General features: G+C 38.3%; 1 protein-coding gene across 2 annotated transcripts in view; it reads left to right on the plus strand.

The window, feature by feature from the left end:
* Window positions 1-20,196, plus strand: part of LOC143038571 (progranulin-like) — a 21,470-nt gene extending 1,274 nt beyond the window's left edge. Inside the window, exons 2-6 of one of the 2 annotated variants that reach the window (XM_076207946.1) lie at window positions 11,274-11,377; window positions 16,149-16,217; window positions 16,401-16,564; window positions 18,888-18,972; window positions 19,229-20,196. In XM_076207946.1, the coding sequence (XP_076064061.1) occupies window positions 11,274-11,377; window positions 16,149-16,217; window positions 16,401-16,564; window positions 18,888-18,953 (403 nt within the window). In that variant the 3' untranslated portion in view covers window positions 18,954-18,972; window positions 19,229-20,196. Of the gene's footprint in view, window positions 1-11,273; window positions 11,378-16,148; window positions 16,218-16,400; window positions 16,565-18,887 lie in introns of both variants that reach the window. The other variant, XM_076207945.1, reaches the window with a different exon arrangement.
* Window positions 20,197-26,264: the final 6,068 nt, after the last annotated feature.

Raw genomic sequence — 26,264 nt, forward strand, 5'->3', positions numbered from 1 at the left:
TGCAGGTTTGTGTTGTGTGTATGTGTATTTATCTAATTGTATATAAATGTAATACTCATGAAAAGAACAACGCTTATAGGTCTCGTCTCGGTCTCCATCAATCTAACTTGACTTAGTTTGTGGTTAAACTGAATTATTTCCTCTTTTAAAGTAATCTACAATTGGATACACGTGTACAGCAAACTCTGCTTCTTTCTATCCATCAGACACCTTTATTTTTCTATGACCTTGTGTCGCTCTCTCGCCCACTCCACCCATTGATCTGATCGCAGAAATCATGTCGCCCCTCTCTTTTATGAGGACAGAACCAGTTTTTTTTTAATGTTTCCTTATATGGTACGTCTACTAGAATCGGGGACAATTTTGGTTGATGTTATTAGTATTCTTTTGATGTTAATCATGTCCTGTTTTGTGTAGGAACCAGTGTTGCATATTCTCATCTTCGAGTGGATCAGATTCTCTTCTTTCTTCACCATTTCTTCGTACATGTAATAAAAAGCCGTGTGTGTGTGTGTGTATTTACCTAGTTTACCTAGTTGTATTTTACGGGAAGGGGAGCTATGCTCGTGATGTCCCGTCTTCATATCTCATTTTATCTAAACTATTTTTAAATTCATGTATTGTTTTTGCACACACCACTTTCTCATCTAACTTGTTCCAACTGTCCATTACTCTGTGAGGAAAGCTGTTCTTTTTCAGATCTCTTCTATAGCTGTCTTTTTTTATTTTCTTTCCGTGTCCTCTTGTATTTCTTTCATCCCAATTTATTAGATCCTCTCTATCAATAATTTCTATGCCTTTCATGATTCTTTAAATAGTTATCAAATCTCCTCTCTCTCTTCTTTGCTCTAGTGTCTGTAGCTCAAGTTTTGCTAGTCTCTCTTCATATGATAGTTTTGAGAGTGTTGGTGCCAATTTTGTAATTGCTCTTTGTATTCTTTCAAGTTTTTTTATACATTTTTTTGTACTTGGTGACCACATCGTTGCTGCATATTCCAATCTTGGTCTTATCAGAGTGATTAGTATTTTCTTCACCATTTCTTCATCCAGGTATGTAAATGCCACTTTGATTGTTCTTATCAAATTATAAGTTTCTCCAAAAATCTTATTTATATGTTTCTCAGGTGACATATTATTCATAACAATGACTCCCAGGTCCTTCTCATTTTCAACTTTTTTTATTCCTTCTTCTCCCAATTTATATGATCCTGTTATTCTGTTTTTGCTTTTTCCAAATTCCATTATACTACACTTTTTAGTGTTGAACTCCATCTCCCACTTCCTACTCCATTCCCAGACTTTATTGAGATCACTCTGTAGTGACTCACAATCTTCTTCCATGTTCACTTTTTTTAATAGTTTTGCATCATCTGCAAAGAAGCTCATATAACTTTCAATTTCTTCATCCATATCATTAATGTATATAGCAAACATTATTGGGGTCAGAACTGTTCCTTGTGGAACACCACTTATTACTTCATCCCATTTTGAGTGTTTGTCTCTTATCACTACTCTCATTTTTCTTTCTTGCAAAAAGTCTTCCATCTATTTAAGCAGTTTGCCCTGTATTCCTCCTTCAGTTTCTAATTTCTTAAGCAACTTCTTATGTGGTACTTTGTCAAAGGCTTTTTTTAGGTCTAGAAATGCACAATCAGCCCCTCCATCTCTTTCTTGTATTATATCTATTAGCCTTGAATAGAAACATATTAAATTGGTGACGCATGACCGTCCTTGTCTGAATCCAAATTGCCTTGGATTTAGCACGTTTTTTTTTTTTTTTTTTTAATATTTTACCCCCCATCTACTTTTGATAATTCTTTCACAAATTTTTGCTATTGTACTTGTTAGAAAGACTGGTCTATAGTTGGTAGGGTCTTCTTTATTTCCCCCTTTATATATAAGTACTATATTTGCTTTTTCCAATCTTTTGGAACTATTCCTTCTTTCAAGGAACTGTTTATTATGATATAGCCAGTTCATTCCTGCATTCTTTCAAAATCCAGTTTGCTGTTTCATCTGGTCCATGCGATTTTCTGACATCAAGATTACTCAAGTGTTTCATTATTTCATTCTTTGTTACCTCTATTTCTTTCATAGGGGGGACTTTCTCTTTCGATTCGATCTCCCCAGGTTGTATGTTCTCCCTTGTAAACACTGATTTAAAATGCTTGTTCATAATTTCCGCCATTTCTATTTCCTCTGTGTATTCAACTCCTCCTTGTCTTAATTTCTCTAAATCTTGTTTGTTTTTCAGTTTGTTGTTTACAAATCTGTGAAATAGTTTTGGTTGATCTTTACATTTTCTATGACATCTTTTTCATATTTTCTCTTTTCCTCTCTGCACACTTGTACATATTCCTTTCTATAACCGGTATATATTTTCCATTTTTCAGTTCAATCAATATGTGGTCACTTTTAGTTATTGGTGTTTTATGTTCAATCTTTTCCACAATTTTAGGTTCAGATGTGATTATTAGGTCTAGTCTCGATGGTTCTTCTTCACTTCTATACCTAGTGTTCTCTTGTATCCATTGTGTCATTGTATGGTCAATAATCATCTCGAGTAGAACGTTTCCCAATGAGTCGTCTCCACCCTTTACTGTCATCTCTTCCCAGCAGATTTCTTTGCAATTAAAGTCGCCCATTATAACTATTCTTCCTCCATCTTCCATTATCTTATTTAATGTTATCCTTGTGTCTTCTAACATACTTTTATGTTCACTCTCTTCCCACGATGCTGTTTTTGGAGGCACATAGTTTATTACAAAATTTCTGCTTTTCTTATCTATGTCTTCCACTTCGATCATAATCATCTCTACTGTATTCTTTCCATATGTGACACACCTCACGTTTATATCCTTCTTAGTCAGGAACATAACTCCACCCCCTTGTTTTGTCTCTCTGTTTCTAATCCAATAATTATATGGATCATGTCCTACACTGTTGGGTGGTAGTGGACCTTTTAATTTTGTTTCTACAATTTCCATTATGTCCGGTTCTTTTTCCTTCAGATAATCATTCAGCTCATTCAATCCTGTTATTGATACATCTATATTTGTGTAAGACACTCTTAATTTTCTGCTACTTCCATTGTATTTTCTGTTTCCCTTTTGTTTTTCTCTAGTATGTCGAACTGCTTTACTTTCATATTCACTACTCTCCAGTAGAATTTCTCTTTTTCTGACTGTTCTTTTCTCGTTTTTTCCTTAGCTTCAAGTCTTTTCTGCTTTTCTGCCTCTCTTTCCTCCTTATTCATTTCTCTTTTTATCCATACCTTTTTATATTGATCATTTGTTGCTAGTTTCCCTGTCTTTGATAGAATTTTCTCTGCCGTTGTTTGTGACCTGAATTTAATCTTAATTGGTCTGGTCTTATCTGTACTATATTTTCCGAGTCTGAATTTCTCCTCAATTTCCTTCATGATTTCAGGTTCATCTTCCTGAACTAATTTTAGTAAACTGCTTACTTTTTCATTTTCCTCTTTGATTATTGTGGTTCTATCTGGGTTATATTTCTCTTCCATTCCTAATATAATTATACATTTCTTTTTGTCAGCTAAGTCTCTTACTATATTCTCCTTCTGTCTCATCACTTTAATAACTGAGTCTTCATTATGTTCTTTCATTTGCTGTTTGACTATGTCAGTGAATGAAACTTTATTCCCTTCTTGGGTTGTTTTCCAATTTTTAGCTTCTTTAGCTATTTTCTCTCTGTTGTCTTTATTATTCCTCTTCAATTTCACATTCTCATCCTTTACATTTCCTAACTGTCTTTTTAATTCTTCTATTTCTTTAGTTAAGTTTCTGTTAGCCTTCTCTAGTTGTTCCAACCTTTCAACTCTCTGCGCAATCTTTGCTATGTTACCGAACCTAATCTCCCGATGTTCGGTCATTTTTTTTTTTTTTTCAAGTTTTTCCTCTAGTCTTATCAGTCGGGGGGGGTTGGGGTTGTGTCCCCCACACCCTCTTTAAATCCCTGGAACATATTATCGTCACTTTCTTCTGTATTGCTCCTCTCTATACTTCTAATCTTTACATTTTTATTAGACATTTCATCCTCACTCAGTCTTTTGTTTACCTTTCGCTTGTCTGGCTGGACCAAGTCTACTCCCTCCTCATTTCCTTCCATTTCCCTCAGTAATCCCTCCCCTTTTCCTCTTTCCCTACTTTCCCACTACTCCACGAGCAATTTCCCCCCCACCCTGCAAAAACACTAGGCACTTCTCTTTGCGTTGGGATCCACAGACTTCAGTTTTCTTCAGAACGTCATCCAAGCCGTCCATTCGCTGAAGTGTGTGTGTGCGTGCGTGCGTGCGTGCGTGCGCGCGCCCACACGAAAGTTTATATGTAGTGTGAACATATGCAATATTTACATATTTGAGAAAATTTGAAAAAAAAATTGAGTAACTTCTGAGAATTAACGGCGATACGTAAAAGTAATGCAAATTGATGTAGATAAACATATGAATAAATTATTGAACGTTATTTTGGAAAAGTAAAATATTGCCTAACACTAAGACAAAATATATATTTGATCTTAGGATACGAAAATATCCACCACTCTGGAATACTTATCCATTTTTTGCACAAACGTTTGCTTTACTGGAAATAATAATGTATTTTCGTACAGGAATGATATAACCTATGATAAGTGTGTGCTGTGTATAATTCTTATTTAGTTACTTATAAAATTATGTTTAGAGGAAATACACTCCACAATGTGTCACGAAGTCTGAGCAAATAAATTTGATCTATTCTACATACAAACATGCAACATGTTCATGCGTACACATGAACTCACATACACACACTTTCAACGAACGGACGGCTTGACGAACGCTCTGAAGAAAAGTGCAGATTGTGGATACCAACGCAAAGAGAAGTGCCTTTTTGTATTTGCAGGGGGGGGGGAAATTGCTCGTGAGGCAGTAGGTAAGTAGGAAAAGAGGAGAAGGGGAGGGATTGCTGGGGAAATGGAAGGAAATGAGGATGTGGAGGACTTGGCCCAGGCAGACGGGCGTAAGGTCAACATGAAACGACCACCGGATGACGAAATGGCAAATAAAAATGTAAAGATTAGAAGTATAGAGAGGAGAAATACAGTAGAAAGTGACGAGAATATGTTCCAGGGATTTAAAGAGGGTGGGGGGGACACAACCCCCCCCCCCGACTGATAAGACTAGAGGAGAGAGTTGATAAGGTGATCGAGGACTTGGAACGTAAGTTAGGTAAGGTAGACTCCATCTTCCAGAGAATTGAAAGATTGGAACAACTAGAGAAGGCTAACAGAAACTTAACTGAAGAAGTAGAGGACCTAAAAAGACAGTTAGGAAATGTAAAGGAGAAGAATGAGAAATTGAAGAAGAATAGTAATGAAAACAGTGAGAAAATAGCTACAGAAGCTAAAAATTGGAGAATAACTCAAGAAGGGAATAAGGTTTCATTCACTGACATAGTCAAACAGCAATTGAAAGAACATAATGAAGATTCAGTTATTAAAGTGATGAGACAGAAGGAGAATATAGTAAGAGAATTAGCTGACAAAAAGAAATGTATAATTATATTAGGAATGGAAGAGAAACATAACCCAGATAGAACCGCAAGAATCAAGGAGGAAAATGAAAGGGTAAGCAGTTTATTAAAATTAGTCCAGGAAGATGAACCAGAAATTATAAAGGAAATTGAGGAAAAATTCAGACTCGGAAAATATAGTACAGATAAGACCAGACCAATTAAGATTAAATTCAGGTCACAAACAACGGCAGAGAAAATTCTATCCAAGACAGGGAAACTAGCAACAAATGATCAATATAAAAAGGTATGGATAAAAAGAGAAATGAATAAGGAGGAAAGAGAGGCAGAAAAGCAGAAAAGAATTGAAGCTAAGGCAAAAAACGAGGAAAGAACGGAGTCAGAGAAAGAGAGATTCTATTGGAGAGTAGTGAACATGAAAATAAAGCAGTTCGACATACTAAAGAAAAACATAAGGGAAACAGAGAACACAATGGAAGTGGCAGAAAACTAAGAGTGTCTTACACAAATATAGATGGATTGATAACAGGATTGAATGAACTGAATGATTATTTGAAAGAAAAAGAACCGGACATAATGGGAATTGTAGAAACAAAATTAAAAGGCCCACTACCACCCAACAGTGTAGGACATGATACATACAATTATTGGATTAGAAACAGAGAGAAAAAACAAGGGGGTGGAGTTATGTTCCTGACAAAGAAGGATATAAACGTGAAAGGTGTCATATATGGAAAGAATACAGTAGAGATGATTATGATAGAAGTGGAAGACCGAGATAAGAAGAGCAGAAAATTTGTGATCAATTATGTGCCTCCGAAAACAGCCTCATGGGAGGAGAGTGAACATAAAAGTATGTTAGAGGACACAAAGATAGCATTAACTAAAATAATGGAAGACGGAGGAAGAATAGTTATGATGGGCGACTTTAATTGCAAAGAAATCTGCTGGGAAGAAATGACAGTAAAGAGTGGTGATGACTCATGGGGAAATGCTCTACTTGAGATGATTACTGACCATTCAATGACACAATGGATACAAGAGAACACTAGGTATAGAAATGAAGAAGAACCATCGAGGCTAGACTTAATAATTACATCTGAACCTAGAATAGTGGACAAGATTGAATATAAAACACCAATAGGTAAAAGTGACCACATATTGATTGAACTGGAACTTAATGAAGAAAAATATATGAAAAGAAATGAACAATATAGAAAAGGAAGAATGATGTATGAAAAAACAAACTTTGATAAAATAAGAGAATTCTTCCAACAAGAAAACTGGGAAGAAATATACAAAGAAGAAACATCAGTGGAAGAGAAATGGAATATTTTGACAAAAATTTACAAAGAAGGAGTGGAAAAGTATGTCCCAAGACAAAAACAAGAAAAAGAATATGTAAAATGCTGGTACAACAAAAGTTGTAGGGAGTTAAAAGACAAAAGAGACAAAGCCTGGACCGGATGGAAAAAAGACAGAAGACCTGAAAAATGGAAAATATATACTGGTTATAGAAATGAATATGTACAAAAGTGCAGAGAGGAAAAAAGAAAATATGAAAAAGATGTTATAGAAAAGTGTAAAGATCAACCAAAACTATTCTACAGATTTGTAAACAATAAACTGAAAAACAAACAAGACTTGGAGAAATTAAGACAAGGAGGAGTTGAATACACTGAGGAAATGGAAATGGCAGAAATTATGAACAAACATTTTAAATCAGTGTTTACAAGGGAAAATATACAACCTGAAGAGATTGAGTGGAAGGAAAAAGTCCCCCCTATGGAAGAAATAGAAGTAACGAAGAATGAAATATTGACACACTTGGGTAATTTTGATGTCAGAAAATCGCATGGGCCAGATGAAATAGCAAACTGGATTCTGAAAGAATGTAGGAATGAACTGGCAGACAAAATACATAGCATAATAAGCAGTTCCTTAAAAGAAGGAAAAGTTCCAGAAGATTGGAAAAAAGCAAATATAGTACCTATATATAAAGGAGGAAATAAAGAAGAACCTACCAACTATAGACCAGTCTCTCTAACAAGTACAATAGCAAAAATATGTGAAAGAATTATCAAAAGTAGATGGGTAAAATACTTGGAAAAAAACAACGTACTAAATCCAAGGCAATTTGGATTCAGACAAGGACGATCATGCGTCACCAATTTAATATGTTTCTATTCAAGACTAATAGATATAATACAAGAAAGAGATGGATGGGCTGATTGTGCATTTCTAGACCTAAAAAAAGCTTTTGACAAAGTACCACATAAGAAGTTGCTTAAGAAATTAGAATATGAAGGAGGAATACAAGGTAAATTGCTAAATTGGATGGAAGACTTTTTGCAAGAAAGAAAAATGAGAGTAGTGATAAGAGATCAGCACTCAAAATGGAATGAAGTAATAAGCGGTGTCCCGCAGGGAACAGTTCTGGCCCCAATAATGTTTGCTATATATATTAATGATATGGATGAAGGAATTGAAAGCTATATGAGCTTCTTTGCAGATGATGCAAAATTACTGAAAAGAGTGAAAACTGAAGAGGATTGTGAATCACTACAGAGAGATCTAAATAAAGTACAAGAATGGAGTAGGAAGTGGGAGATGGAGTTCAATACAAAAAAGTGTAGTATAATGGAATTTGGAAAAAGCAAAAACAGAATAACAGGATCATATAATTTGGGAGAAGAAGGAATAAAAAGAGTAGAAAATGAGAGGGACCTGGGAGTCATTGTTATGAATAATATGTCACCTGAGAAACATATAAATAAGATTTTTGGAGAAACTTATAATTTAATAAGAACAATCAAAGTGGCATTTACATACCTGGATGAAGAAATGGTGAGGAAAATCCTAATCACCCTGATAAGACCAAGATTGGAATATGCAGCAACGATATGGTCACCAAGTACAAAAAAATGTATAAAAAAACTTGAAAGAATACAAAGAGCAATTACTAAACTGGCACCAACACTCTCAAAACTATCATATGAAGAGAGACTACAAAAACTTAAACTACAGACACTAGAGCAAAGAAGAGAGAGAGGAGATTTGATAGCTATTTACAGAATCATGAAAGGCATAGAAATTACTGATAGAGAGAATCTGATAAAATGGGATGACAGAAATACAAGAGGACACGGAAAGAAAATAAAAAAAGACAACTATAGAAGAGATTTGAAAAAGAACAGCTTTCCTCACAGAGCAATAGACAGTTGGAACAAGTTAGATGAGAAAGTGGTGTGTGCAAAAACAATACATGAATTTAAAAATAGTTTAGATAAAATGAGATATGAAGACGGGACCTCACGAGCATAGCTCCCCTTCCCGTAAAATACAACTAGGTAAATACAAGCACACAACTACATCGCTGCACTGCGAGCCGGCTACCCAACTGTGGTAGGCAACGAGTTGGGTGTATGTGTCTTTAAGGACACCGTTTTACCCATAGATCGGGCCATATTCGAGGGTTAATAGTTGTCGATCACGAGTCCAACACATGATCCAAGACCGTGGTGAATCACATGCACGCACGTACATATAGTACACATGCTGTACAATACCTTCATACATGCATACTTATATACATACATCCATGCATATGTATATTCATATATGCATATATACATACAAGCATATCTACATAGAAACACACATAGATACCATGGGTTATGTTTACACTTTATATTGCTCTAATTCATTACCTCTTGCACTCGCATCATGTATTCATGTATACTGAGGGCATATTGATATACGCATATACACACACAGCGTCATCAAGTGGCGTGATATTACACACACACATACACAGATGCACACACACAACTCTTGGCGCAGTTGGTAGAGTTCCCGGCTGATACTACGGAGGTCCGTGTTCGAATCCCGCCCAGGACTGAAATAATTTCAGTATCGCTGCCTTGCGGGTAGTTACTCCAACTCTCGTGGACGGGGAGTTGTGTGTGTGTGTGCGTGTAAGGTCACAGCATTACCCATAGATCGGTCATATACGAGCTCTGAGCTCTCTTCCGGGAGGGAAATAGCTGTCGATCATGAGTCCAACACGTGATACAAGACCATGGTGAAGACCATAGTGAATCGCATATACGAATACACATACTCGTATGAACAAGTTAGGGTGTGAGTGCGTGTGGAAGATCACATTACCCATATATCGAACAATATATGAACTCTAAGCTCTCATCCGGGAGGGTAATAGTTGTCGGTCACGGGAACAACACGTGACCCAAGACTATGGAAAAAAAAGTGCTCGACGGTATAGTGGTAACGCGCTCAGGGTTGAAAATGTCAGGAACGCTGCTCTGCGAGCCGGCACTCCAACTCTGGTGGGCAAGTAGTTGGAAGTGTGTGTGTGTAATAGTATTATTATAGTTTCACCCATACATTGGGCCATATATAAGCTCTGAACTCTCATTCGTCAGGGTAATAGCTGTCGATCACGAATGCAACACATGATCCAAGACTATGTTAAATCACACACACACACACATTATGTATATATATGTATATATATATATTTATATATATATATATATATATATATATATATATATTTTTTTTTTTAATCTATACATGGATGGGGTGGTACGGGTGGTAAGGGTAGTGGGGAGAGGGTGGCAGCAGACTGGAAGTGAGTATTAAGGGAGAGAGACTGGAGAAAGTGGATAGTTTTAGATACTTGGGTGCAAATGTGGCAGGAAAGGGAGGAGTGGGGTTGGAGGTAGAATGTAGATTGAAAGAAGCGAGTAAATGCCTTGGGGGATTAAAAAATGTAATGAGAAATAGACATTTGGGAATGGATGCTAAAAGGAGATTGTATGAAGTAGTGATTGTGCCGACAGCACTGTATGGGGCAGAAACATGGAACATAAGAGAGGAAGAGAGAAGGAATTTGAATGTGTTTGAGAGGAAATGCCTGAGAAGTATGATAGGGGTTACTTGGCTGGATAGAGTGAGAAATGAGGAGGTGAGGCCGAGAACAGGGGTGGAAAGGGAGTTGAGAGATAGGGTTGATGAAAGAGTATTGGGATGGTTTGGATACAAGGAAAAAATGAGTGAAGAAATATTAGTAAAAGAGGTGTGGAAGGCAGAGGTGGAAGGAGTGAATATGAGGGGGCGTCCTAGGATGAGATGGATGGATGGGGTAAAAGGGGTATTGGGAAAGAGAGGAATGTCTGTTGAAGAAGGACAGGAAAGGACAGAAGATAGGGGTGAATGGAGAAGGGTTGTGTATGGATGATGCTGTGATGCATGAGGGGGAGTGGATGGGGGTGAGGGAGTATGTATGAAAAATAAGTTGACGCAACCCGTCTTCTCATTTTCTGCATGAGGGGATGGAAAGGGGGGAATCGCCGATTTAATAAAGCGGCCTTGCTGTGGATGTGCTGTGTCTTGCGACACTGCTTCTGACCCAGGGCAGTGGACAAGATGCAGGGATGACCCGTCATCCAGGAGGTGCCAAGATAAGAGTGAGGGAAGAGGGTGGAGGGGAGTGGAGTATGTAGGGGATGGAATGGGTGGGAGTGGTTTCTATGCCTTTTTCTTTTGGCTACCTCCCGTGTAAGGGGGAAAAAGGCCTTTGGTGTATGTATGTATTTTCTTTATTCGCACAGTATACAGTATACCTTCTTCAGTATTTATATAAATAAGATTAAACTTCATGTCTACGTTACAGTGCTAATGTATTCTTATTCACCTAAGTGTCTTGTCTTTCCGAAGGACTGGCAATTTGACGTCTTGTTACTTGCTCGGTGACACCATGGGCCTCTGCCATCACCCTTTCGGAGTCTGTTGCCCAAAGAGAGGATTCTGTTGCCCGATGGGTAAGGATGCCTTCTTCTCAACTCCAGTTGCTTCTCAGACTCGGGGCCAGGTCGCATTTCTAAGGAAGAGCTCCACATGGAAGCCATTTCAAGAGTCACAAATATATTTGCATACGAACTGTCATATCTGTAAGCTCTTACAAACACTTTAATTTGTATAATACAGCTGTGGTTTGTGTTTTAGAATATAGATAATATATATTTTTCTATGAGAGGGGTCGCAAACGTAAATTACAAATCGGAGAGGGGCAACAATAAAATGTCGAGAAATGCACATCCAAGCCGCTTATATATGATATATATATATATATATATATATATATATATATATGTATATGTATATATATATGTATATATATATATATATGTATATATATATATATGTATATATATATATATATATATGTGTACATATATGTATATATATATATGTATATTTATATATACGTATATATATATGTATATATATATATATATATATATATATATATGTGTGTGTGTGTATTTACCTAGTTGTATTTACCTAGTTGTATTTTACGGGAAGGGGAGCTATGCTCGTGATGTCCCGTCTTCATATCTCATTTTATCTAAACTATTTTTAAATTCATGTATTGTTTTTGCACACACCACTTTCTCATCTAACTTGTTCCAACTGTCTATTGCTCTGTGAGGAAAGCTGTTCTTTTTCAAATCTCTTCTATAGCTGTCTTTTTTTATTTTCTTTCCGTGTCCTCTTGTATTTCTGTCATCCCATTTTATCAGATTCTCTCTATCAGTAATGTCTATGCCTTTCATGATTCTGTAAATAGCTATCAAATCTCCTCTCTCTCTTCTTTGCTCTAGTGTCTGTAGTTTAAGTTTTTGTAGTCTCTCTTCATATGATAGTTTTGAGAGTGTTGGTGCCAGTTTTGTAATTGCTCTTTGTATTCTTTCAAGTTTTTTATACATTTTTTTGTACTTGGTGACCATATCGTTGCTGCATATTCCAATCTTGGTCTTATCAGGGTGATTAGGATTTTCCTCACCATTTCTTCATCCAGGTATGTAAATGCCACTTTGATTGTTCTTATTAAATTATAAGTTTCTCCAAAAATCTTATTTATATGTTTCTCAGGTGACATATTATTCATAACAATGACTCCCAGGTCCTTCTCATTTTCTACTTTTTTTATTCCTTCTTCTCCCAAATTATATGATCCTGTTATTCTGTTTTTGCTTTTTCCAAATTCCATTATACTACACTTTTTTGTATTGAACTCCATCTCCCACTTCCTACTCCATTCTTGTACTTTATTTAGATCTCTCTGTAGTGATTCACAATCTTCTTCAGTTTTCACTCTTTTCAGTAATTTTGTATCATCTGCAAAGAAGCTCATATAGCTTTCAATTCCTTCATCCATATCATTAATATATATAGCAAACATTATTGGGGCCAGAACTGTTCCCTGCGGGACACCGCTTATTACTTCATTCCATTTTGAGTGCTGATCTCTTATCACTACTCTCATTTTTCTTTCTTGCAAAAAGTCTTCCATCCAATTTAGCAATTTACCTTGTATTCCTCCTTCATATTCTAATTTCTTAAGCAACTTCTTATGTGGTACTTTGTCAAAAGCTTTTTTTAGGTCTAGAAATGCACAATCAGCCCATCCATCTCTTTCTTGTATTATATCTATTAGCCTTGAATAGAAACATATTAAATTGGTGACGCATGATCGTCCTTGTCTGAATCCAAATTGCCTTGGATTTAGTACGTTGTTTTTTTCCAAGTATTTTACCCATCTACTTTTGATAATTCTTTCACATATTTTTGCTATTGTACTTGTTAGAGAGACTGGTCTATAGTTGGTAGGTTCTTCTTTATTTCCTCCTTTATATATAGGTACTATATTTGCTTTTTTCCAATCTTCTGGAACTTTTCCTTCTTTTAAGGAACTGCTTATTATGCTATGTATTTTGTCTGCCAGTTCATTCCTGTATTCTTTCAGAATCCAGTTTGCTATTTCATCTGGTCCATGCGATTTTCTGACATCAAAATTACCCAAGTGTGTCAATATTTCATTCTTTGTTACTTCTATTTCTTCCATAGGGGGGACTTTTTCCTTCCACTCAATCTCTTCAGGTTGTATATTTTCCCTTGTAAACACTGATTTAAAATGTTTGTTCATAATTTCTGCCATTTCCATTTCCTCAGTGTATTCAACTCCTCCTTGTCTTAATTTCTCTAAGTCTTGTTTGTTTTTCAGTTTATTGTTTACAAATCTGTAGAATAGTTTTGGTTGATCTTTACACTTTTCTATAACATCTTTTTCATATTTTCTTTTTTCCTCTCTGCACTTTTGTACATATTCATTTCTATAACCAGTATATATTTTCCATTTTTCAGGTCTTCTGTCTTTTTTCCATCTGGTCCAGGCATTGTCTCTTTTGTCTTTTAACTCCCTACAACTTTTGTTGTACCAGCATTTTACATATTCTTTTTCTTGTTTTTGTCTTGGGACATACTTTTCCACTCCTTTTTTGTAAATTTTTGTCAAAATATTCCATTTCTCTTCCACTGTTGTTTCTTCTTTGTATATTTCTTCCCAGTTTTCTTGTTGGAAGAATTCTCTTATTTTATCAAAGTTTGTTTTTTCATACATCATTCTTCCTTTTCTATATTGTTCATTTCTTTTCATATATTTTTCTTCATTAAGTTCCAGTTCAATCAATATGTGGTCACTTTTACCTATTGGTGTTTTATATTCAATCTTGTCCACTATTCTAGGTTCAGATGTAATTATTAAGTCTAGCCTCGATGGTTCTTCTTCATTTCTATACCTAGTGTTCTCTTGTATCCATTGTGTCATTGAATGGTCAGTAATCATCTCAAGTAGAGCATTTCCCCATGAGTCATCACCACTCTTTACTGTCATTTCTTCCCAGCAGATTTCTTTGCAATTAAAGTCGCCCATCATAACTATTCTTCCTCCGTCTTCCATTATTTTAGTTAATGCTATCTTTGTGTCCTCTAACATACTTTTATGTTCACTCTCCTCCCATGAGGCTGTTTTCGGAGGCACATAATTGATCACAAATTTTCTGCTCTTCTTATCTCGGTCTTCCACTTCTATCATAATCATCTCTACTGTATTCTTTCCATATATGACACCTTTCACGTTTATATCCTTCTTAGTCAGGAACATAACTCCACCCCCTTGTTTTTTCTCTCTGTTTCTAATCCAATAATTGTATGTATCATGTCCTACACTGTTGGGTGGTAGTGGGCCTTTTAATTTTGTTTCTACAATTCCCATTATGTCCGGTTCTTTTTCTTTCAAATAATCATTCAGTTCATTCAATCCTGTTATCAATCCATCTATATTTGTGTAAGACACTCTTAGTTTTCTGCCACTTCCATTGTATTCTCTGTTTCCCTTATGTTTTTCTTTAGTATGTCGAACTGCTTTATTTTCATGTTCACTACTCTCCAATAGAATCTCTCTTTCTCTGACTCCGTTCTTTCCTCGTTTTTTGCCTTAGCTTCAATTCTTTTCTGCTTTTCTGCCTCTCTTTCCTCCTTATTCATTTCTCTTTTTATCCATACCTTTTTATATTGATCATTTGTTGCTAGTTTCCCTGTCTTGGATAGAATTTTCTCTGCCGTTGTTTGTGACCTGAATTTAATCTTAATTGGTCTGGTCTTATCTGTACTATATTTTCCGAGTCTGAATTTTTCCTCAATTTCCTTTATAATTTCTGGTTCATCTTCCTGGACTAATTTTAATAAACTGCTTACTCTTTCATTTTCCTCCTTGATTCTTGCGGTTCTATCTGGGTTATGTTTCTCTTCCATTCCTAATATAATTATACATTTCTTTTTGTCAGCTAATTCTCTTACTATATTCTCCTTCTGTCTCATCACTTTAATAACTGAGTCTTCATTATGTTCTTTCAATTGCTGTTTGACTATGTCAGTGAATGAAACCTTATTCCCTTCTTGAGTTATTCTCCAATTTTTAGCTTCTGTAGCTATTTTCTCTCTGTTTTCATTACTATTCTTCTTCAATTTCTCATTCTCCTCCTTTACATTTCCTAACTGTCTCTTTAGGTCCTCTATTTCTTCAGTTAAGTTTCTGTTAGCCTTCTCTAGTTGTTCCAACCTTTCAATTCTATGGAAAATGGAGTCTACGTTACCTAACTTACGCTCCAAGTCCTCGATCACCTTATCAACTCTCTCCTCTAGTCTTATCAGTCGGGGGGGGGGGTTGTGTCCCCCCCACCCTCTTTAAATCCCTGGAACATATTCTCGTCACTTTCTTCTGTATTGCTCCTCTCTATACTTCTAATCTTTACATTTTTATTAGACATTCCGTCATCCTCACTCAGTCTTTTGTTTACCTTCCGCTTGTCTGGCTGGGCCAAGTCTACTCCCTCCTCATTTCCTTCCATTTCCCTCAGTAATCCCTCCCCTTTTCCTCTTTCCCTACTTTCCCACTACTCCACGAGCAATTTCCCCCCCACCCTGCAAAAACACTAGGCACTTCTCTTTGCGTTGGGATCCACAGACTTCACTTTTCTTCAGAACGTCTTCTAAGCCGTCCATTCGTTGAAGTGTGTGTGTGTGTGTGTGTGTGTGTACTCTAAAACGCATCGTGGCACGTTTACATTCAGTGCATACCAAAGATGAAAAATAAAAACATGTGCCACGAAGCAAAACACTGACTGAGGATCAATGCAGCACTGCTCACCGCTGTTAGTTTTTAACATCTTCCTCTCATCCCTCATGCAGGTTTTCAGTGCAATGAAGACCAGTGCTACCGGATGATCCGCATTAGTTTCTTCTCTGCGTTGGATAAAAGTGAGTACACTCCAGTGCCAAATATTATTTGAAATATATGAAACCATCTTTCCAGGCGTTCAACTGATACCACACACTAGGTTAACGCCTTACGCAGGGTTGAAGTATGCACACGCTCGCACGCACTCCCCTACCCATGTGATTATTACGATTCAACTATATTCCTGCATTCCTTCGTCACAGTGTGCCCTGATAGTTCCCAGTGTCCGGCCACTTCCACCTGTTGTTTGAGCATCCCTTCCGGATACGGGTGTTGCCCTCTGGAAGACGCCATGTGCTGCCCAGACCGAATCCACTGCTGTCCGAGGGACACCATCTGTAGTGAAGACTCTGATATGTGTCTTCAGGTAAGTGGTCTGGAAGTTAAAGACACTGTTTTCTTTGAAAACGTCAAGATGCTCATTCCCATGTTTACACTCCCCTATGGAATTCTATTTCTTTCTTTATTATCATGGGACAAAATCTGATGTGTCAACACAAGTATTGCTACTACATGCTGTCCATACGCTGTATATAGATTATATTACAGAAAAGGGTGTTGTTCTTCCTGCATCGATTTTAAGTGTTAATTTTCCATCATTATTATTTTTTATTGCAAGGTTAATGGGCAGGGGATTGAAGATGGTTAAAGAAACTGGAGAAAAATAGGAGATAAGCCAGTTGTTGTTTGCTGACGACACTGCGCTTGTAGCAGGATCAGAGGAGGGATTAAGGAAGTTAATGACGGAATTTGGAAAAGTGTGCGAAAAGAGGAAGTTGAAAATGTGGATAAAAGTATGGTGATGAGATGTACAAGGGGAGAGGATGGCAGCAAATTAGAAGTGAGTATTAAAGGAGAGAGACTGGAGGAAGTGGATAGCTTTAGATACATGGAAGCGAATATGGTGGGAAAGGGAGAAGTAAAGGTAGAGGTAGAATGTAGATTGAGAGAAACAAGTCCTTGGGGGATTAATAGGTGTAATGAGAAATAGACATTTGGGAATGGATACTAAGAGGACATTGTATGAAGGGGTGATTGTGCCGACAGCACTGTATGGGGCAGAAACATGGAATATTATAGAGGAAGAGTTTAAGTGTGTTTGAGGTGAAATGTCTGAGAAATATGGTATAGGTTACTAGGCTGGATAGAGTGAGAAATGAGGTGAGGAGGAGAGCGGGTGTAGAAAAGAGTTGGGAAGTAGGGTTGATGAAAGAGTATTAGGATGGTTTGGACACATGGAAAGAATGTGAATAGATATTAGTGAAAGAAGTGTGGAAGGCAGAGGTGGATGGAGTGAACAGGAGGGGGCGACCGAGGATGAGATGGATGGGTGGGGTAAAAGGGGCGTTGAGAAATAAGGGAATGTCTGCTGAGGAAGGAAGGGAGAAGACAGAAGATAGGGATGAGTGGAAATTGGTTGTATAAGGTGGTTATGTGTGAATAATATTTTGACGCAGCCCGAAGGGATTTCCTTGTCTTTTCTTTTTCTGCATGAGGGGACGGAGAGGGGTTGGGAGGTCGCTGATTAAATGAAGCAGCCTTGCTGTGGATTTGCTGTGTCTTGCTGCATTGCTTGTGACCGACAGCAATGGGCGAGATGTAGGGATGACCCGTCATCCAGGAGGAGCCAAGAAAAAAGGGAGGAAGGGTTGGTGAATGGGAGTGGAGTATGTGGGGATGAAATGGGTGGGAGAGGAATTATGCCTTTTGACTTTGGCTACCTCCCTTGTGAAGACCTCCTGACCACAGTGAAGAAGAGAGAGCTGAAGTGGTATGGACATGTGACACAGTCCAGCGGACTCATAAACCATCCTCCAAGGGACAGTTCAGGGGAAGAGGAGACAAGGCAGGCAGAGGAAGAAGTGGGTAGAAAATATCACAGAATGGACAAGGAAGAACTTTGCAGAGACCCAGGCCCTTGCCCACGACCGTGAAAGATGGAGGTCACTGGTGAATTGTTCATCGATGCAGTGCCCCTACGACCCCGGGGGGTTAAGGGATTCGTGATCGTGATCGTGTGACCTCCCTTGTAAGGTGGGAAAAGCCCTTAGTATATCATTTTTTTATTATTATTATTTTTTTTTTTATTAAGAATTATTGACTTGTAGTCAGGCAATGTAGATCTACCCATAGGCAAAGGGGATCCTTTTCAGTTACACTTTGGGCTGGTCAGGTGATATTCTATTTTTCCGACAATGTAAAGAAAAGGGCAATTTCTCGCACTCTGTGGCAAACTCTTCTGGAGATGCACCGGAAATTTTGTCGCTGTTACAATTGACATAACCATAGACAAGTTTATCTCATGTGCTCTGAGGTGAACAGTCGACTTGACCATCGAGACATTGTGGTAACTGTATCCGTACGTTACTATACTAATTTTTTTCACTGCTACGTAAGACGTATTTTTGCTGTAAGTACTGTTTGACGATTTTATTCAACCCGAAGAAATCTTTGTCCCCAACGCAGCGAGTTTCTTCCTTTACCGTTCTATTTTACACGATAATGAATGCGTTTCACTTAGCTGCTTCTCCAAATGATAATATAATTTCCCATGTCTGATAGATTTCCAAGTTCAAATACGCAAACTATAGGAATGGTTAAAATATAACAGGCTTTCTTAATGATACTCTTTGATCGTTAAAAATAAGATTCCTTGTCCTATTCATTTATGTTGTCTTCTCTTTTTTCAGCTCGGCGTCAAAAACCGGCATGAACTGGAGGTCGTCGGTTTTCACCGATCCATTCCTTATGCATAGGCCACCGTACTCCATCGTGGTAAAAAAAGAATTCTCCCGCACTTGAAAGATTCTTCATGGCAGTCGCAAAACCGTTAACGTTTTCAAGTTTTGGTCGATATATATATATATATATATATTTTTATTTTTTTTTGCAATAACATGCAATGCTACTACAGTTTACGTATATTTCACAGTGCATGCGCACAGAGCGAGCGCGCAAATAATTGTATTTTTTTTTATAACAAAATGGATAAAACTAATATACACTGATGAAATTTTTTTAACGTTCACAGTTTTATGGCTACCATGAGGACGCTCGATGGAGGACGAAGGAGATGTTCACAGAATTCATGGCTGCCAAGTTGATCAAATATGTCGAGAGTTGTTTGAGGTGGGAAAGGTGCTGCATAGGAATTTGCTCAGAAACCGGGGACTGGCGATAGCAAGTGAAGCAACGCTCGATGATGATAATGTGATTGTAGTATTAGAACCCAATATTTGTATTCGAATATTGTGATGAAATCTCTGCACTGTGTTCAATGCTGCGTCTGCTAAGTTTTGGAATATATCTCTAAATATTGAATTAAGGGTATTTGTATCATATTCCAACACGAAAGATGAAGTATAATACATTCTTGGTTATAAAGGTTACATTTCTCTCTATTTCTTTCGCCACTAATTTTAAGATGTCCAATTATGTCATTTATGTTCGATTTTAATTCTTTAACAATAGAACAGATCTACCTTTACCAGAATAATAAGTTTTTAAAGTTCGTAACGATTGCTAAGTATTGTTTTATAATCAAATCTGACCTCAAGATGTTGCTTTTATCAGATGTAGCGTGAAGGCGTATTTTGATATGGACATGCAAAGTGATATTTGTTACTGAGGGGGTCAAACATAGCTGATCAAAACAACTTGTCAGAAACAAGCCTACAAGGAGAACTGCTACCCATTAGGGAGGGTGTTGAAATGGAAATACTGCATATGCACGTGAATGAGAATGTACCTACACCTTATACAATTACGTGTACTGTACATGTTTATGCGCGTACCCATATATGTCTTTACATGTGTGTGTGTGACGGGGGTATAATTATGTAAAGATAGGCAACATTTTTCAAATTCAAGTCCAGTTTAAGGGTGCCCGAAATATGACATTCAGTTTATTGTCATTATGGTGTTACAAGACTTTAGCTTTCACGTTAAAATGAGCATTATAAAAATTGTTCTTAGTCAGAGAAAAAAAAAAAAATTGAATTAATGGTAGTAAGACAACATTTTGTAGTCGACGAGATTGTCGCCAGCCATGTCGGTCAGGTCTAGATTGAGAATTGTGCTGCAAATAAAAATAAAGTGTTTTTACCAGTAAAGATTTTCCACCTTCATGTATAGGCCTACTTGTATTATAATTGTGCTGCTGTAAATAAGAATAAGTGATTTTCCACATACACGTATTTTGATATTGAGATTTTCCACATACATGTATTTTAATATTGTTCTGCTGTAAATAAAAATAAGACCATTTTTATATAAAAAAAAGTCGTCTCTTGTCTTTTCCTAGCAGTTCAAACTTTTTTAATGTAAAAAACGTCCACCCAGTAATAGTAATATATTTATATATTATACAATTCATCATTCCACGTGAATTTTTTTTTTTAAGTTTTGATATTTCAATTTTCTTCCATAAAAGAAGCTTGAAGTCTAACATTGCGTTTTATTTGGGCCTCTGAATGTCTTCCGTCACATCGGACTTCGGAAACTTCCGAAAAAACCCGACATTGCCCGAAGTGATAACAACACAAAAACGTGACGTCATCTACTAGCGAGTATGGAATCTAGACCTGACCCAGCCATGTCTCGGTCGTACCGAATTCATTGTTTCATCAAATGCACCCTATTCATGTCATTTCCTTTTTTGAAATATGTAGCTTCTTTATATATGTATGTATGTGGTCCAATCATATTCTATTTTTCCAATAAAAGGTAATTTATGTTTGACAATTTGCATCATTTTGTAATCCTTACCTATAGTTTGTGGACCTGTCCAGGAATACTAACAACTGTGATTCCAAAGATTATTGAACAGGTAAAAACTGAGGTGAAAGCAGCACTAGACATAGAGAAGGACAAACTAATTAGGGCCATGGAACCTAGTATTATCTTATGTCCCTGAGGCTGACACAGACAACATGGAAATTGGAAAGGCAGTGGACTTGAAATCGGTCACAAGGTTATTCACAGAGCACATGGCTCTGAGGGACGATGAGTTTAAGATTGTTGACACCACCAGACTATATAGGGCGAGGAACCCTGGACAAAAGGAGCAGCAGCAAAACATCCAGGAACCAAGACTCCTTCGAGTAAGGTTTGCAACAGAGGAAATGGTGGGACAGTTGCCAGAGCTTCACCATAACTGGAAAATTGAGGAAGTAGTACTGCCAAGAAGGTTAGGATCTTCAGAGATAAAACAAAGGCAGATAGGGATAGAACTGGCCATAAAGAAGAATGAGGAAGAGGATAAAAATGAAGATTTCAAGTGGATTGTGGATTACAAGGAGAACAATGTGGTAAGAGTACCTCGAGAAAGCTTCATACGGAAATTTCGGCAACGCAATTACAGGTAGAAAAAAAAAACACTGACTTAAAACATATACACCAATCTAGATGGACTTCGGAACAAGACAGCTGAACTAGAATCTCTCATAGATAATGAGAACCCAGACATAATTTGCCTAACTGAAACAAAGACCAATGAAGACATGCTGAACCAAAATCTGTATAATACAGACAAGTACACTATAATAAGGAGAGATAGAACTGGCCAAAGCACACCAGGAGGAGGAGTGCCAATACCACGAGTAATTAAAAAAAAAAAAAAAACTCAGTGGATGACACCTCAGTGAAAAAAAAAACAAAAAAACTCAGTGGATGACACCTCAGTGAAAAAAAAAACAAAAAAACTCAGTGGATGACACCTCAGTGGCTGAATTAAATATTCACGAAGTACAAGAAAGTGTACGGTGTGAATTGAAAATGGAAAGAATATAATCATAGGAACAGTATATAGGCCTCCATCCTCCTCAGTGGAAAACAACGACTGGGTCTGTGATGTCAAAAAGTGTGAGGAAATATCAGGTGACAAACAAATCATAGTGTGTGGTGATTTTAACCTGGGTAACATCATCTGGGAAGATAATAGAGTTCAGGAGGGAACGTCGAATCAGGGCCAAGCCTCAAAATTTCTGGAAACTATAAATGACTGCTTCTGGACACAAAATGTTACTGAGTGGACACACATGAGGGACACTGACAACCCACCAAGACTGGACTTACTTTTTTCCAAAACCGAATATGAAGTTCAGGATTTAAGGTACTTGACACCACTGGGAAGGAGTAAGTATGCTGTATTGTGCTTTAAAATTACTATTGATATAACCAGAGGAGCAGACCAGCAGACAATCCAAACTGAACTATCACAAGGCAGACCAAGACAATATGATTTCCCTCTTTAGAGACACAGACTGGAAGCCACTCTATGAAGCTGAAACAGCCAGCAAAAAGTGGTATAGATTTCTGGAAATCTACAACCGGATAGTTGAATTGTGTGTACCAGTATACAAATACTTTCAATCATCTACAAAGCCCAATTGGATGAACAGGCGGCTGGAAATGCTGATAAACAAGAAGCAACAAGCATGGAAAAAATATAGAGTGAATAAAAGTGCAGCCAGACGAAAGGAATATAACACATCCAGAAACACAGCTCCCAAGATAATCCTTGCTGCGGCATTTTGGCAAGGCTCTAGGTCTTCAAGCTTGGCAGTTGCCACAGTTATGAGAGCTGGAGCAGCGTAGTCCACCAAACTGCAGACTGCTTGCACGTAGAACGTGCGAAGGACCTGGTGCGTGGCACCAAGTGCCTTACCCATCATTGCTCTCATAACTGTGGTTCTCGCCTTCAGCCTCTCCTTGAGATAGGCTAGTTCCTTCTGAAAGGTAAGCCTCTCATCAATCCAGACCCCCAGGTACTGAAACTGGTGGACCCAGTCCAGCCTAAGGCCCTGAATGGTGAGGTGCTCCCCCTCGCTCCAGAGTTCTAACGCCCTGACTTTCAATTTTGTAGGGGAGATCTTCAGCCCTAACCTGCAACATTCTGTCGCTACAGTGCTTAAGCAACGCTGGGCTCTGCTGAAGCACCACCGCCTCCCAGTAATTATGAGCGCAAGGTCACCTGCATAAGAGATAACCTTGCACCCATTGGGTAGAGGTAGTTCCAGAATGTTGGAGACGAGCACATTGAACAGAGTGGGGCTGAGGACCCCCCCCCCCCCTGATGGGGCGATAGGCACCAGGCAAAGATGTCTCGGCCAGTCAGCCGGGAGCCAATCAGGAACTCGGAAAGCTGCCCGGGTTCCCACCAACCTCCTTTAAAAGGTCAGCGCCTTACCTGGACCCCACACTTGAGCACGTCCTCTGCCGCCGCCTGACCGTGTACCTAGAGACGGAGAATGTGCTGAGGGATTGCCAGTTTGGTTTTCGGTAGGGGCGTGGTGCAGACGATGTCATTTCCATGATCACTCAATGGGTTCAAAGACCGCCAGACGGTCGCCCTGGTAAGGCCATTTTGGTTTGTAAGGATGTGGAGAAGGCATTCGATACTGTCTGGCATGAAGGCCTTAAGTACAAATTGTACCACAATTTCGACTTTGCCCTGCCGTTCACAAGGTTGCTCTGCAACTACCTGGACGACAGGACAATAAGAATAAAGTGGCGGGGCTGTCTGTCCCAACCTTTTGTGCCGAAGGCTGGAGTACCGCAAGGGTCAGTCCTTGCCCCCACTCTGTACAATCTATATACGAATGACCTGCCAGAGCCAGCTTATCCACGCAACCGAGCTCTAACTCTTTCGTATGCGGACGACACTAATCACATTAGCAGACACAAAACGCTGCAGGGAGCGTTACACGTAATGCAAAACATCCTAGACGGGGCACACGCGTGGGAGCAACAGTGGCGCATTAAGACCAACGCGTCGAAATGCAAAGCTGTATACTTCTACTGCAAACGAACCAACAGAACAATCACAAACACTCCTCTTAAAATAAACAACACAAACGTCCCAGTGAAAGACCATACCTGTGTGCTGGGTAGCACACTGGATAGTGGCCTTACCTGGACCCCACACCATTTGAAAGCATTCACAATACAAACGCACTGCTGGCCCAGTAGTCGCCTCATGCTGGGATAGAAGAAATTGCAGCCTGGCAGCAGTTCTCTTTAGAGTCCACTTTGCTCAGCCCGCATGGGGAAGGGGTTAGAAAAGGTGCCCTAAACATAGACTATATCTCATCTAGCGATGGAACCACACACAGCAAAGCACCCCCCAGTTTGAGAAAGCAACAACTGCATATGGAAATAGCAGCAGCCCTTGCAGATATAAGCCCCTAATGTATCCCCATCCAGATCTTTAATATTTCCCCCATCAACAGGGGGAATTTGTTGAAACCGACAACACAGTGGTGGTCCGTAGGCTACCCCACCATGGCATAACTGCCACAAAAGAACAGCTGCCGAGTCCAAACTATTACTATTTCCATTATCTTGTGACCCACAAGGTGTTGTTTGCCGTGTTGTCTCATACTGAATCAAAACATTCAGCATATACCGGAAGCTGTCCACTACCCCAAGTATATTAACATGGAATATTCTAAGTGCATATTGATTTTTTCATTAAATGGTAGGTGATGTGAGTAATTGTTATACATGTAAAGAAGAGACTTGTTAAACGATGTGGCATCTCAGGTTAGGTGACGCTGCCCTGGCTCTTGACCTAGGAATTTCCGTGGGGTCGCTGAGTCACAGGTGTGTGGGTCACTCATTCATCTTTTTAATTATAGTGGTCATACATGCAAATATAAAGAAAACGATGTCTCCCCCGTTTTCTTAGGAGATGGTTTAGATGTGGCAACGCTGCTGGTTTTACCAGCCACATCCTATGGGTCACCAGATAGTGGAAGAAGTATTACTCCTATAACAGTGCCACGCAGTGGACACCTCCAATCCATACTATTGACCTATTCTCCAACGTGCTCACAAGCTCTTTGACAGCTGTCAGAGAGGGCAGAGAATAGTCTATTGATGGATGAGCAACCATTACTCAAATACCATCAAAGGGAAGCTGTCAGATTGGAGGAACAATGACGACAGAAGTATTTACTGTTGCGAGTAATTCCTAATCAATCTGTTGCCCCTGGTCTAGTGCAAGGACCCACATCCTCCAGAAAACCACCAACAGGACCAGAAGTCACTTTGAAAAGGGATATTGTATTGGTGTTTGAGGACAGTTAGTGTATGGTATTTCAGTATGTATTTACCTAACTGTAGTACACAGGAATGGAACAATGCTTGCTTGTTGGGTCCTGTCTCCTACTCTCCAATTTATCAAACCTAGCCTCAAATTTATGTGCAGTTCCAACTTCATCTATATCCTTGATTTCCAATTATCATACTTTTGAATTCTTGTATTGTTCCAGCTTGGGCTATATCCTCTTTGCCATTCCAAGTTCTTATGCATCTATGTGGAAAACTACTTTTTCACATCTTTTGGACATGTAGTTTTCCTCAATTTGTTCTCACAACCTCTTAAAGCCTTCCTTTTCTTGATCAAGATCTCTCTTTTGTCAGTGTAATCTATCCCTTTTTGTGACCTGAATATTGCAATATCACCTCTTTCTATCTTTCAAAATTGGCAAAACCAGTGCTTTTAGTCTCTCCTCAAATGGTTAATTTGCCAGACTAGGGACCTGTTTGGATGTTGCCTTTTGTATTCTTACTTATATCCTTCACTCTGTGTGGGTTCCAATCTACTGACACATATTACAGTCTCGGACAGATCAGGGTTCCTAGGAGTTTTTTCATCATCTCCTTATCCACAGAAATGCTACAACAAATCTTCTGTACCAGTCCATCCATCTTCCACAATCCTGCTGATATACCTGCAGGTGGCAGGTTAATCAAACCTCCCTAATCCTTCTTCTCTTGATTTTGTAATGGGTTTACTTCTCAAGGAATAGTTTAAAGATGGACTTTTACAGCTATTACCTATTTTCAGTACTTTGCATATTTTGTATTGAAATTAGTTTCCCATAATGGATTCCATGCAAATATAGTGTCTTCTTTGTAGTGGTTGCATCTGGGGTAGTTTGAATTTACAGTATAGCTTATTTTGTGTTGGAAGTCCCAATGAAAGATGGTGACCTATTTTCCAACAACATATTACTTAAATGCCTGCTAAATATCATGGGGTTTAATGATGACTATCAATG

This window comes from Oratosquilla oratoria, chromosome 24, assembly GCF_046742065.1.
Source record: "Oratosquilla oratoria isolate Oo_2021 chromosome 24, ASM4674206v1, whole genome shotgun sequence".
In the NCBI taxonomy this organism is placed as follows: domain Eukaryota; kingdom Metazoa; phylum Arthropoda; class Malacostraca; order Stomatopoda; family Squillidae; genus Oratosquilla; species Oratosquilla oratoria.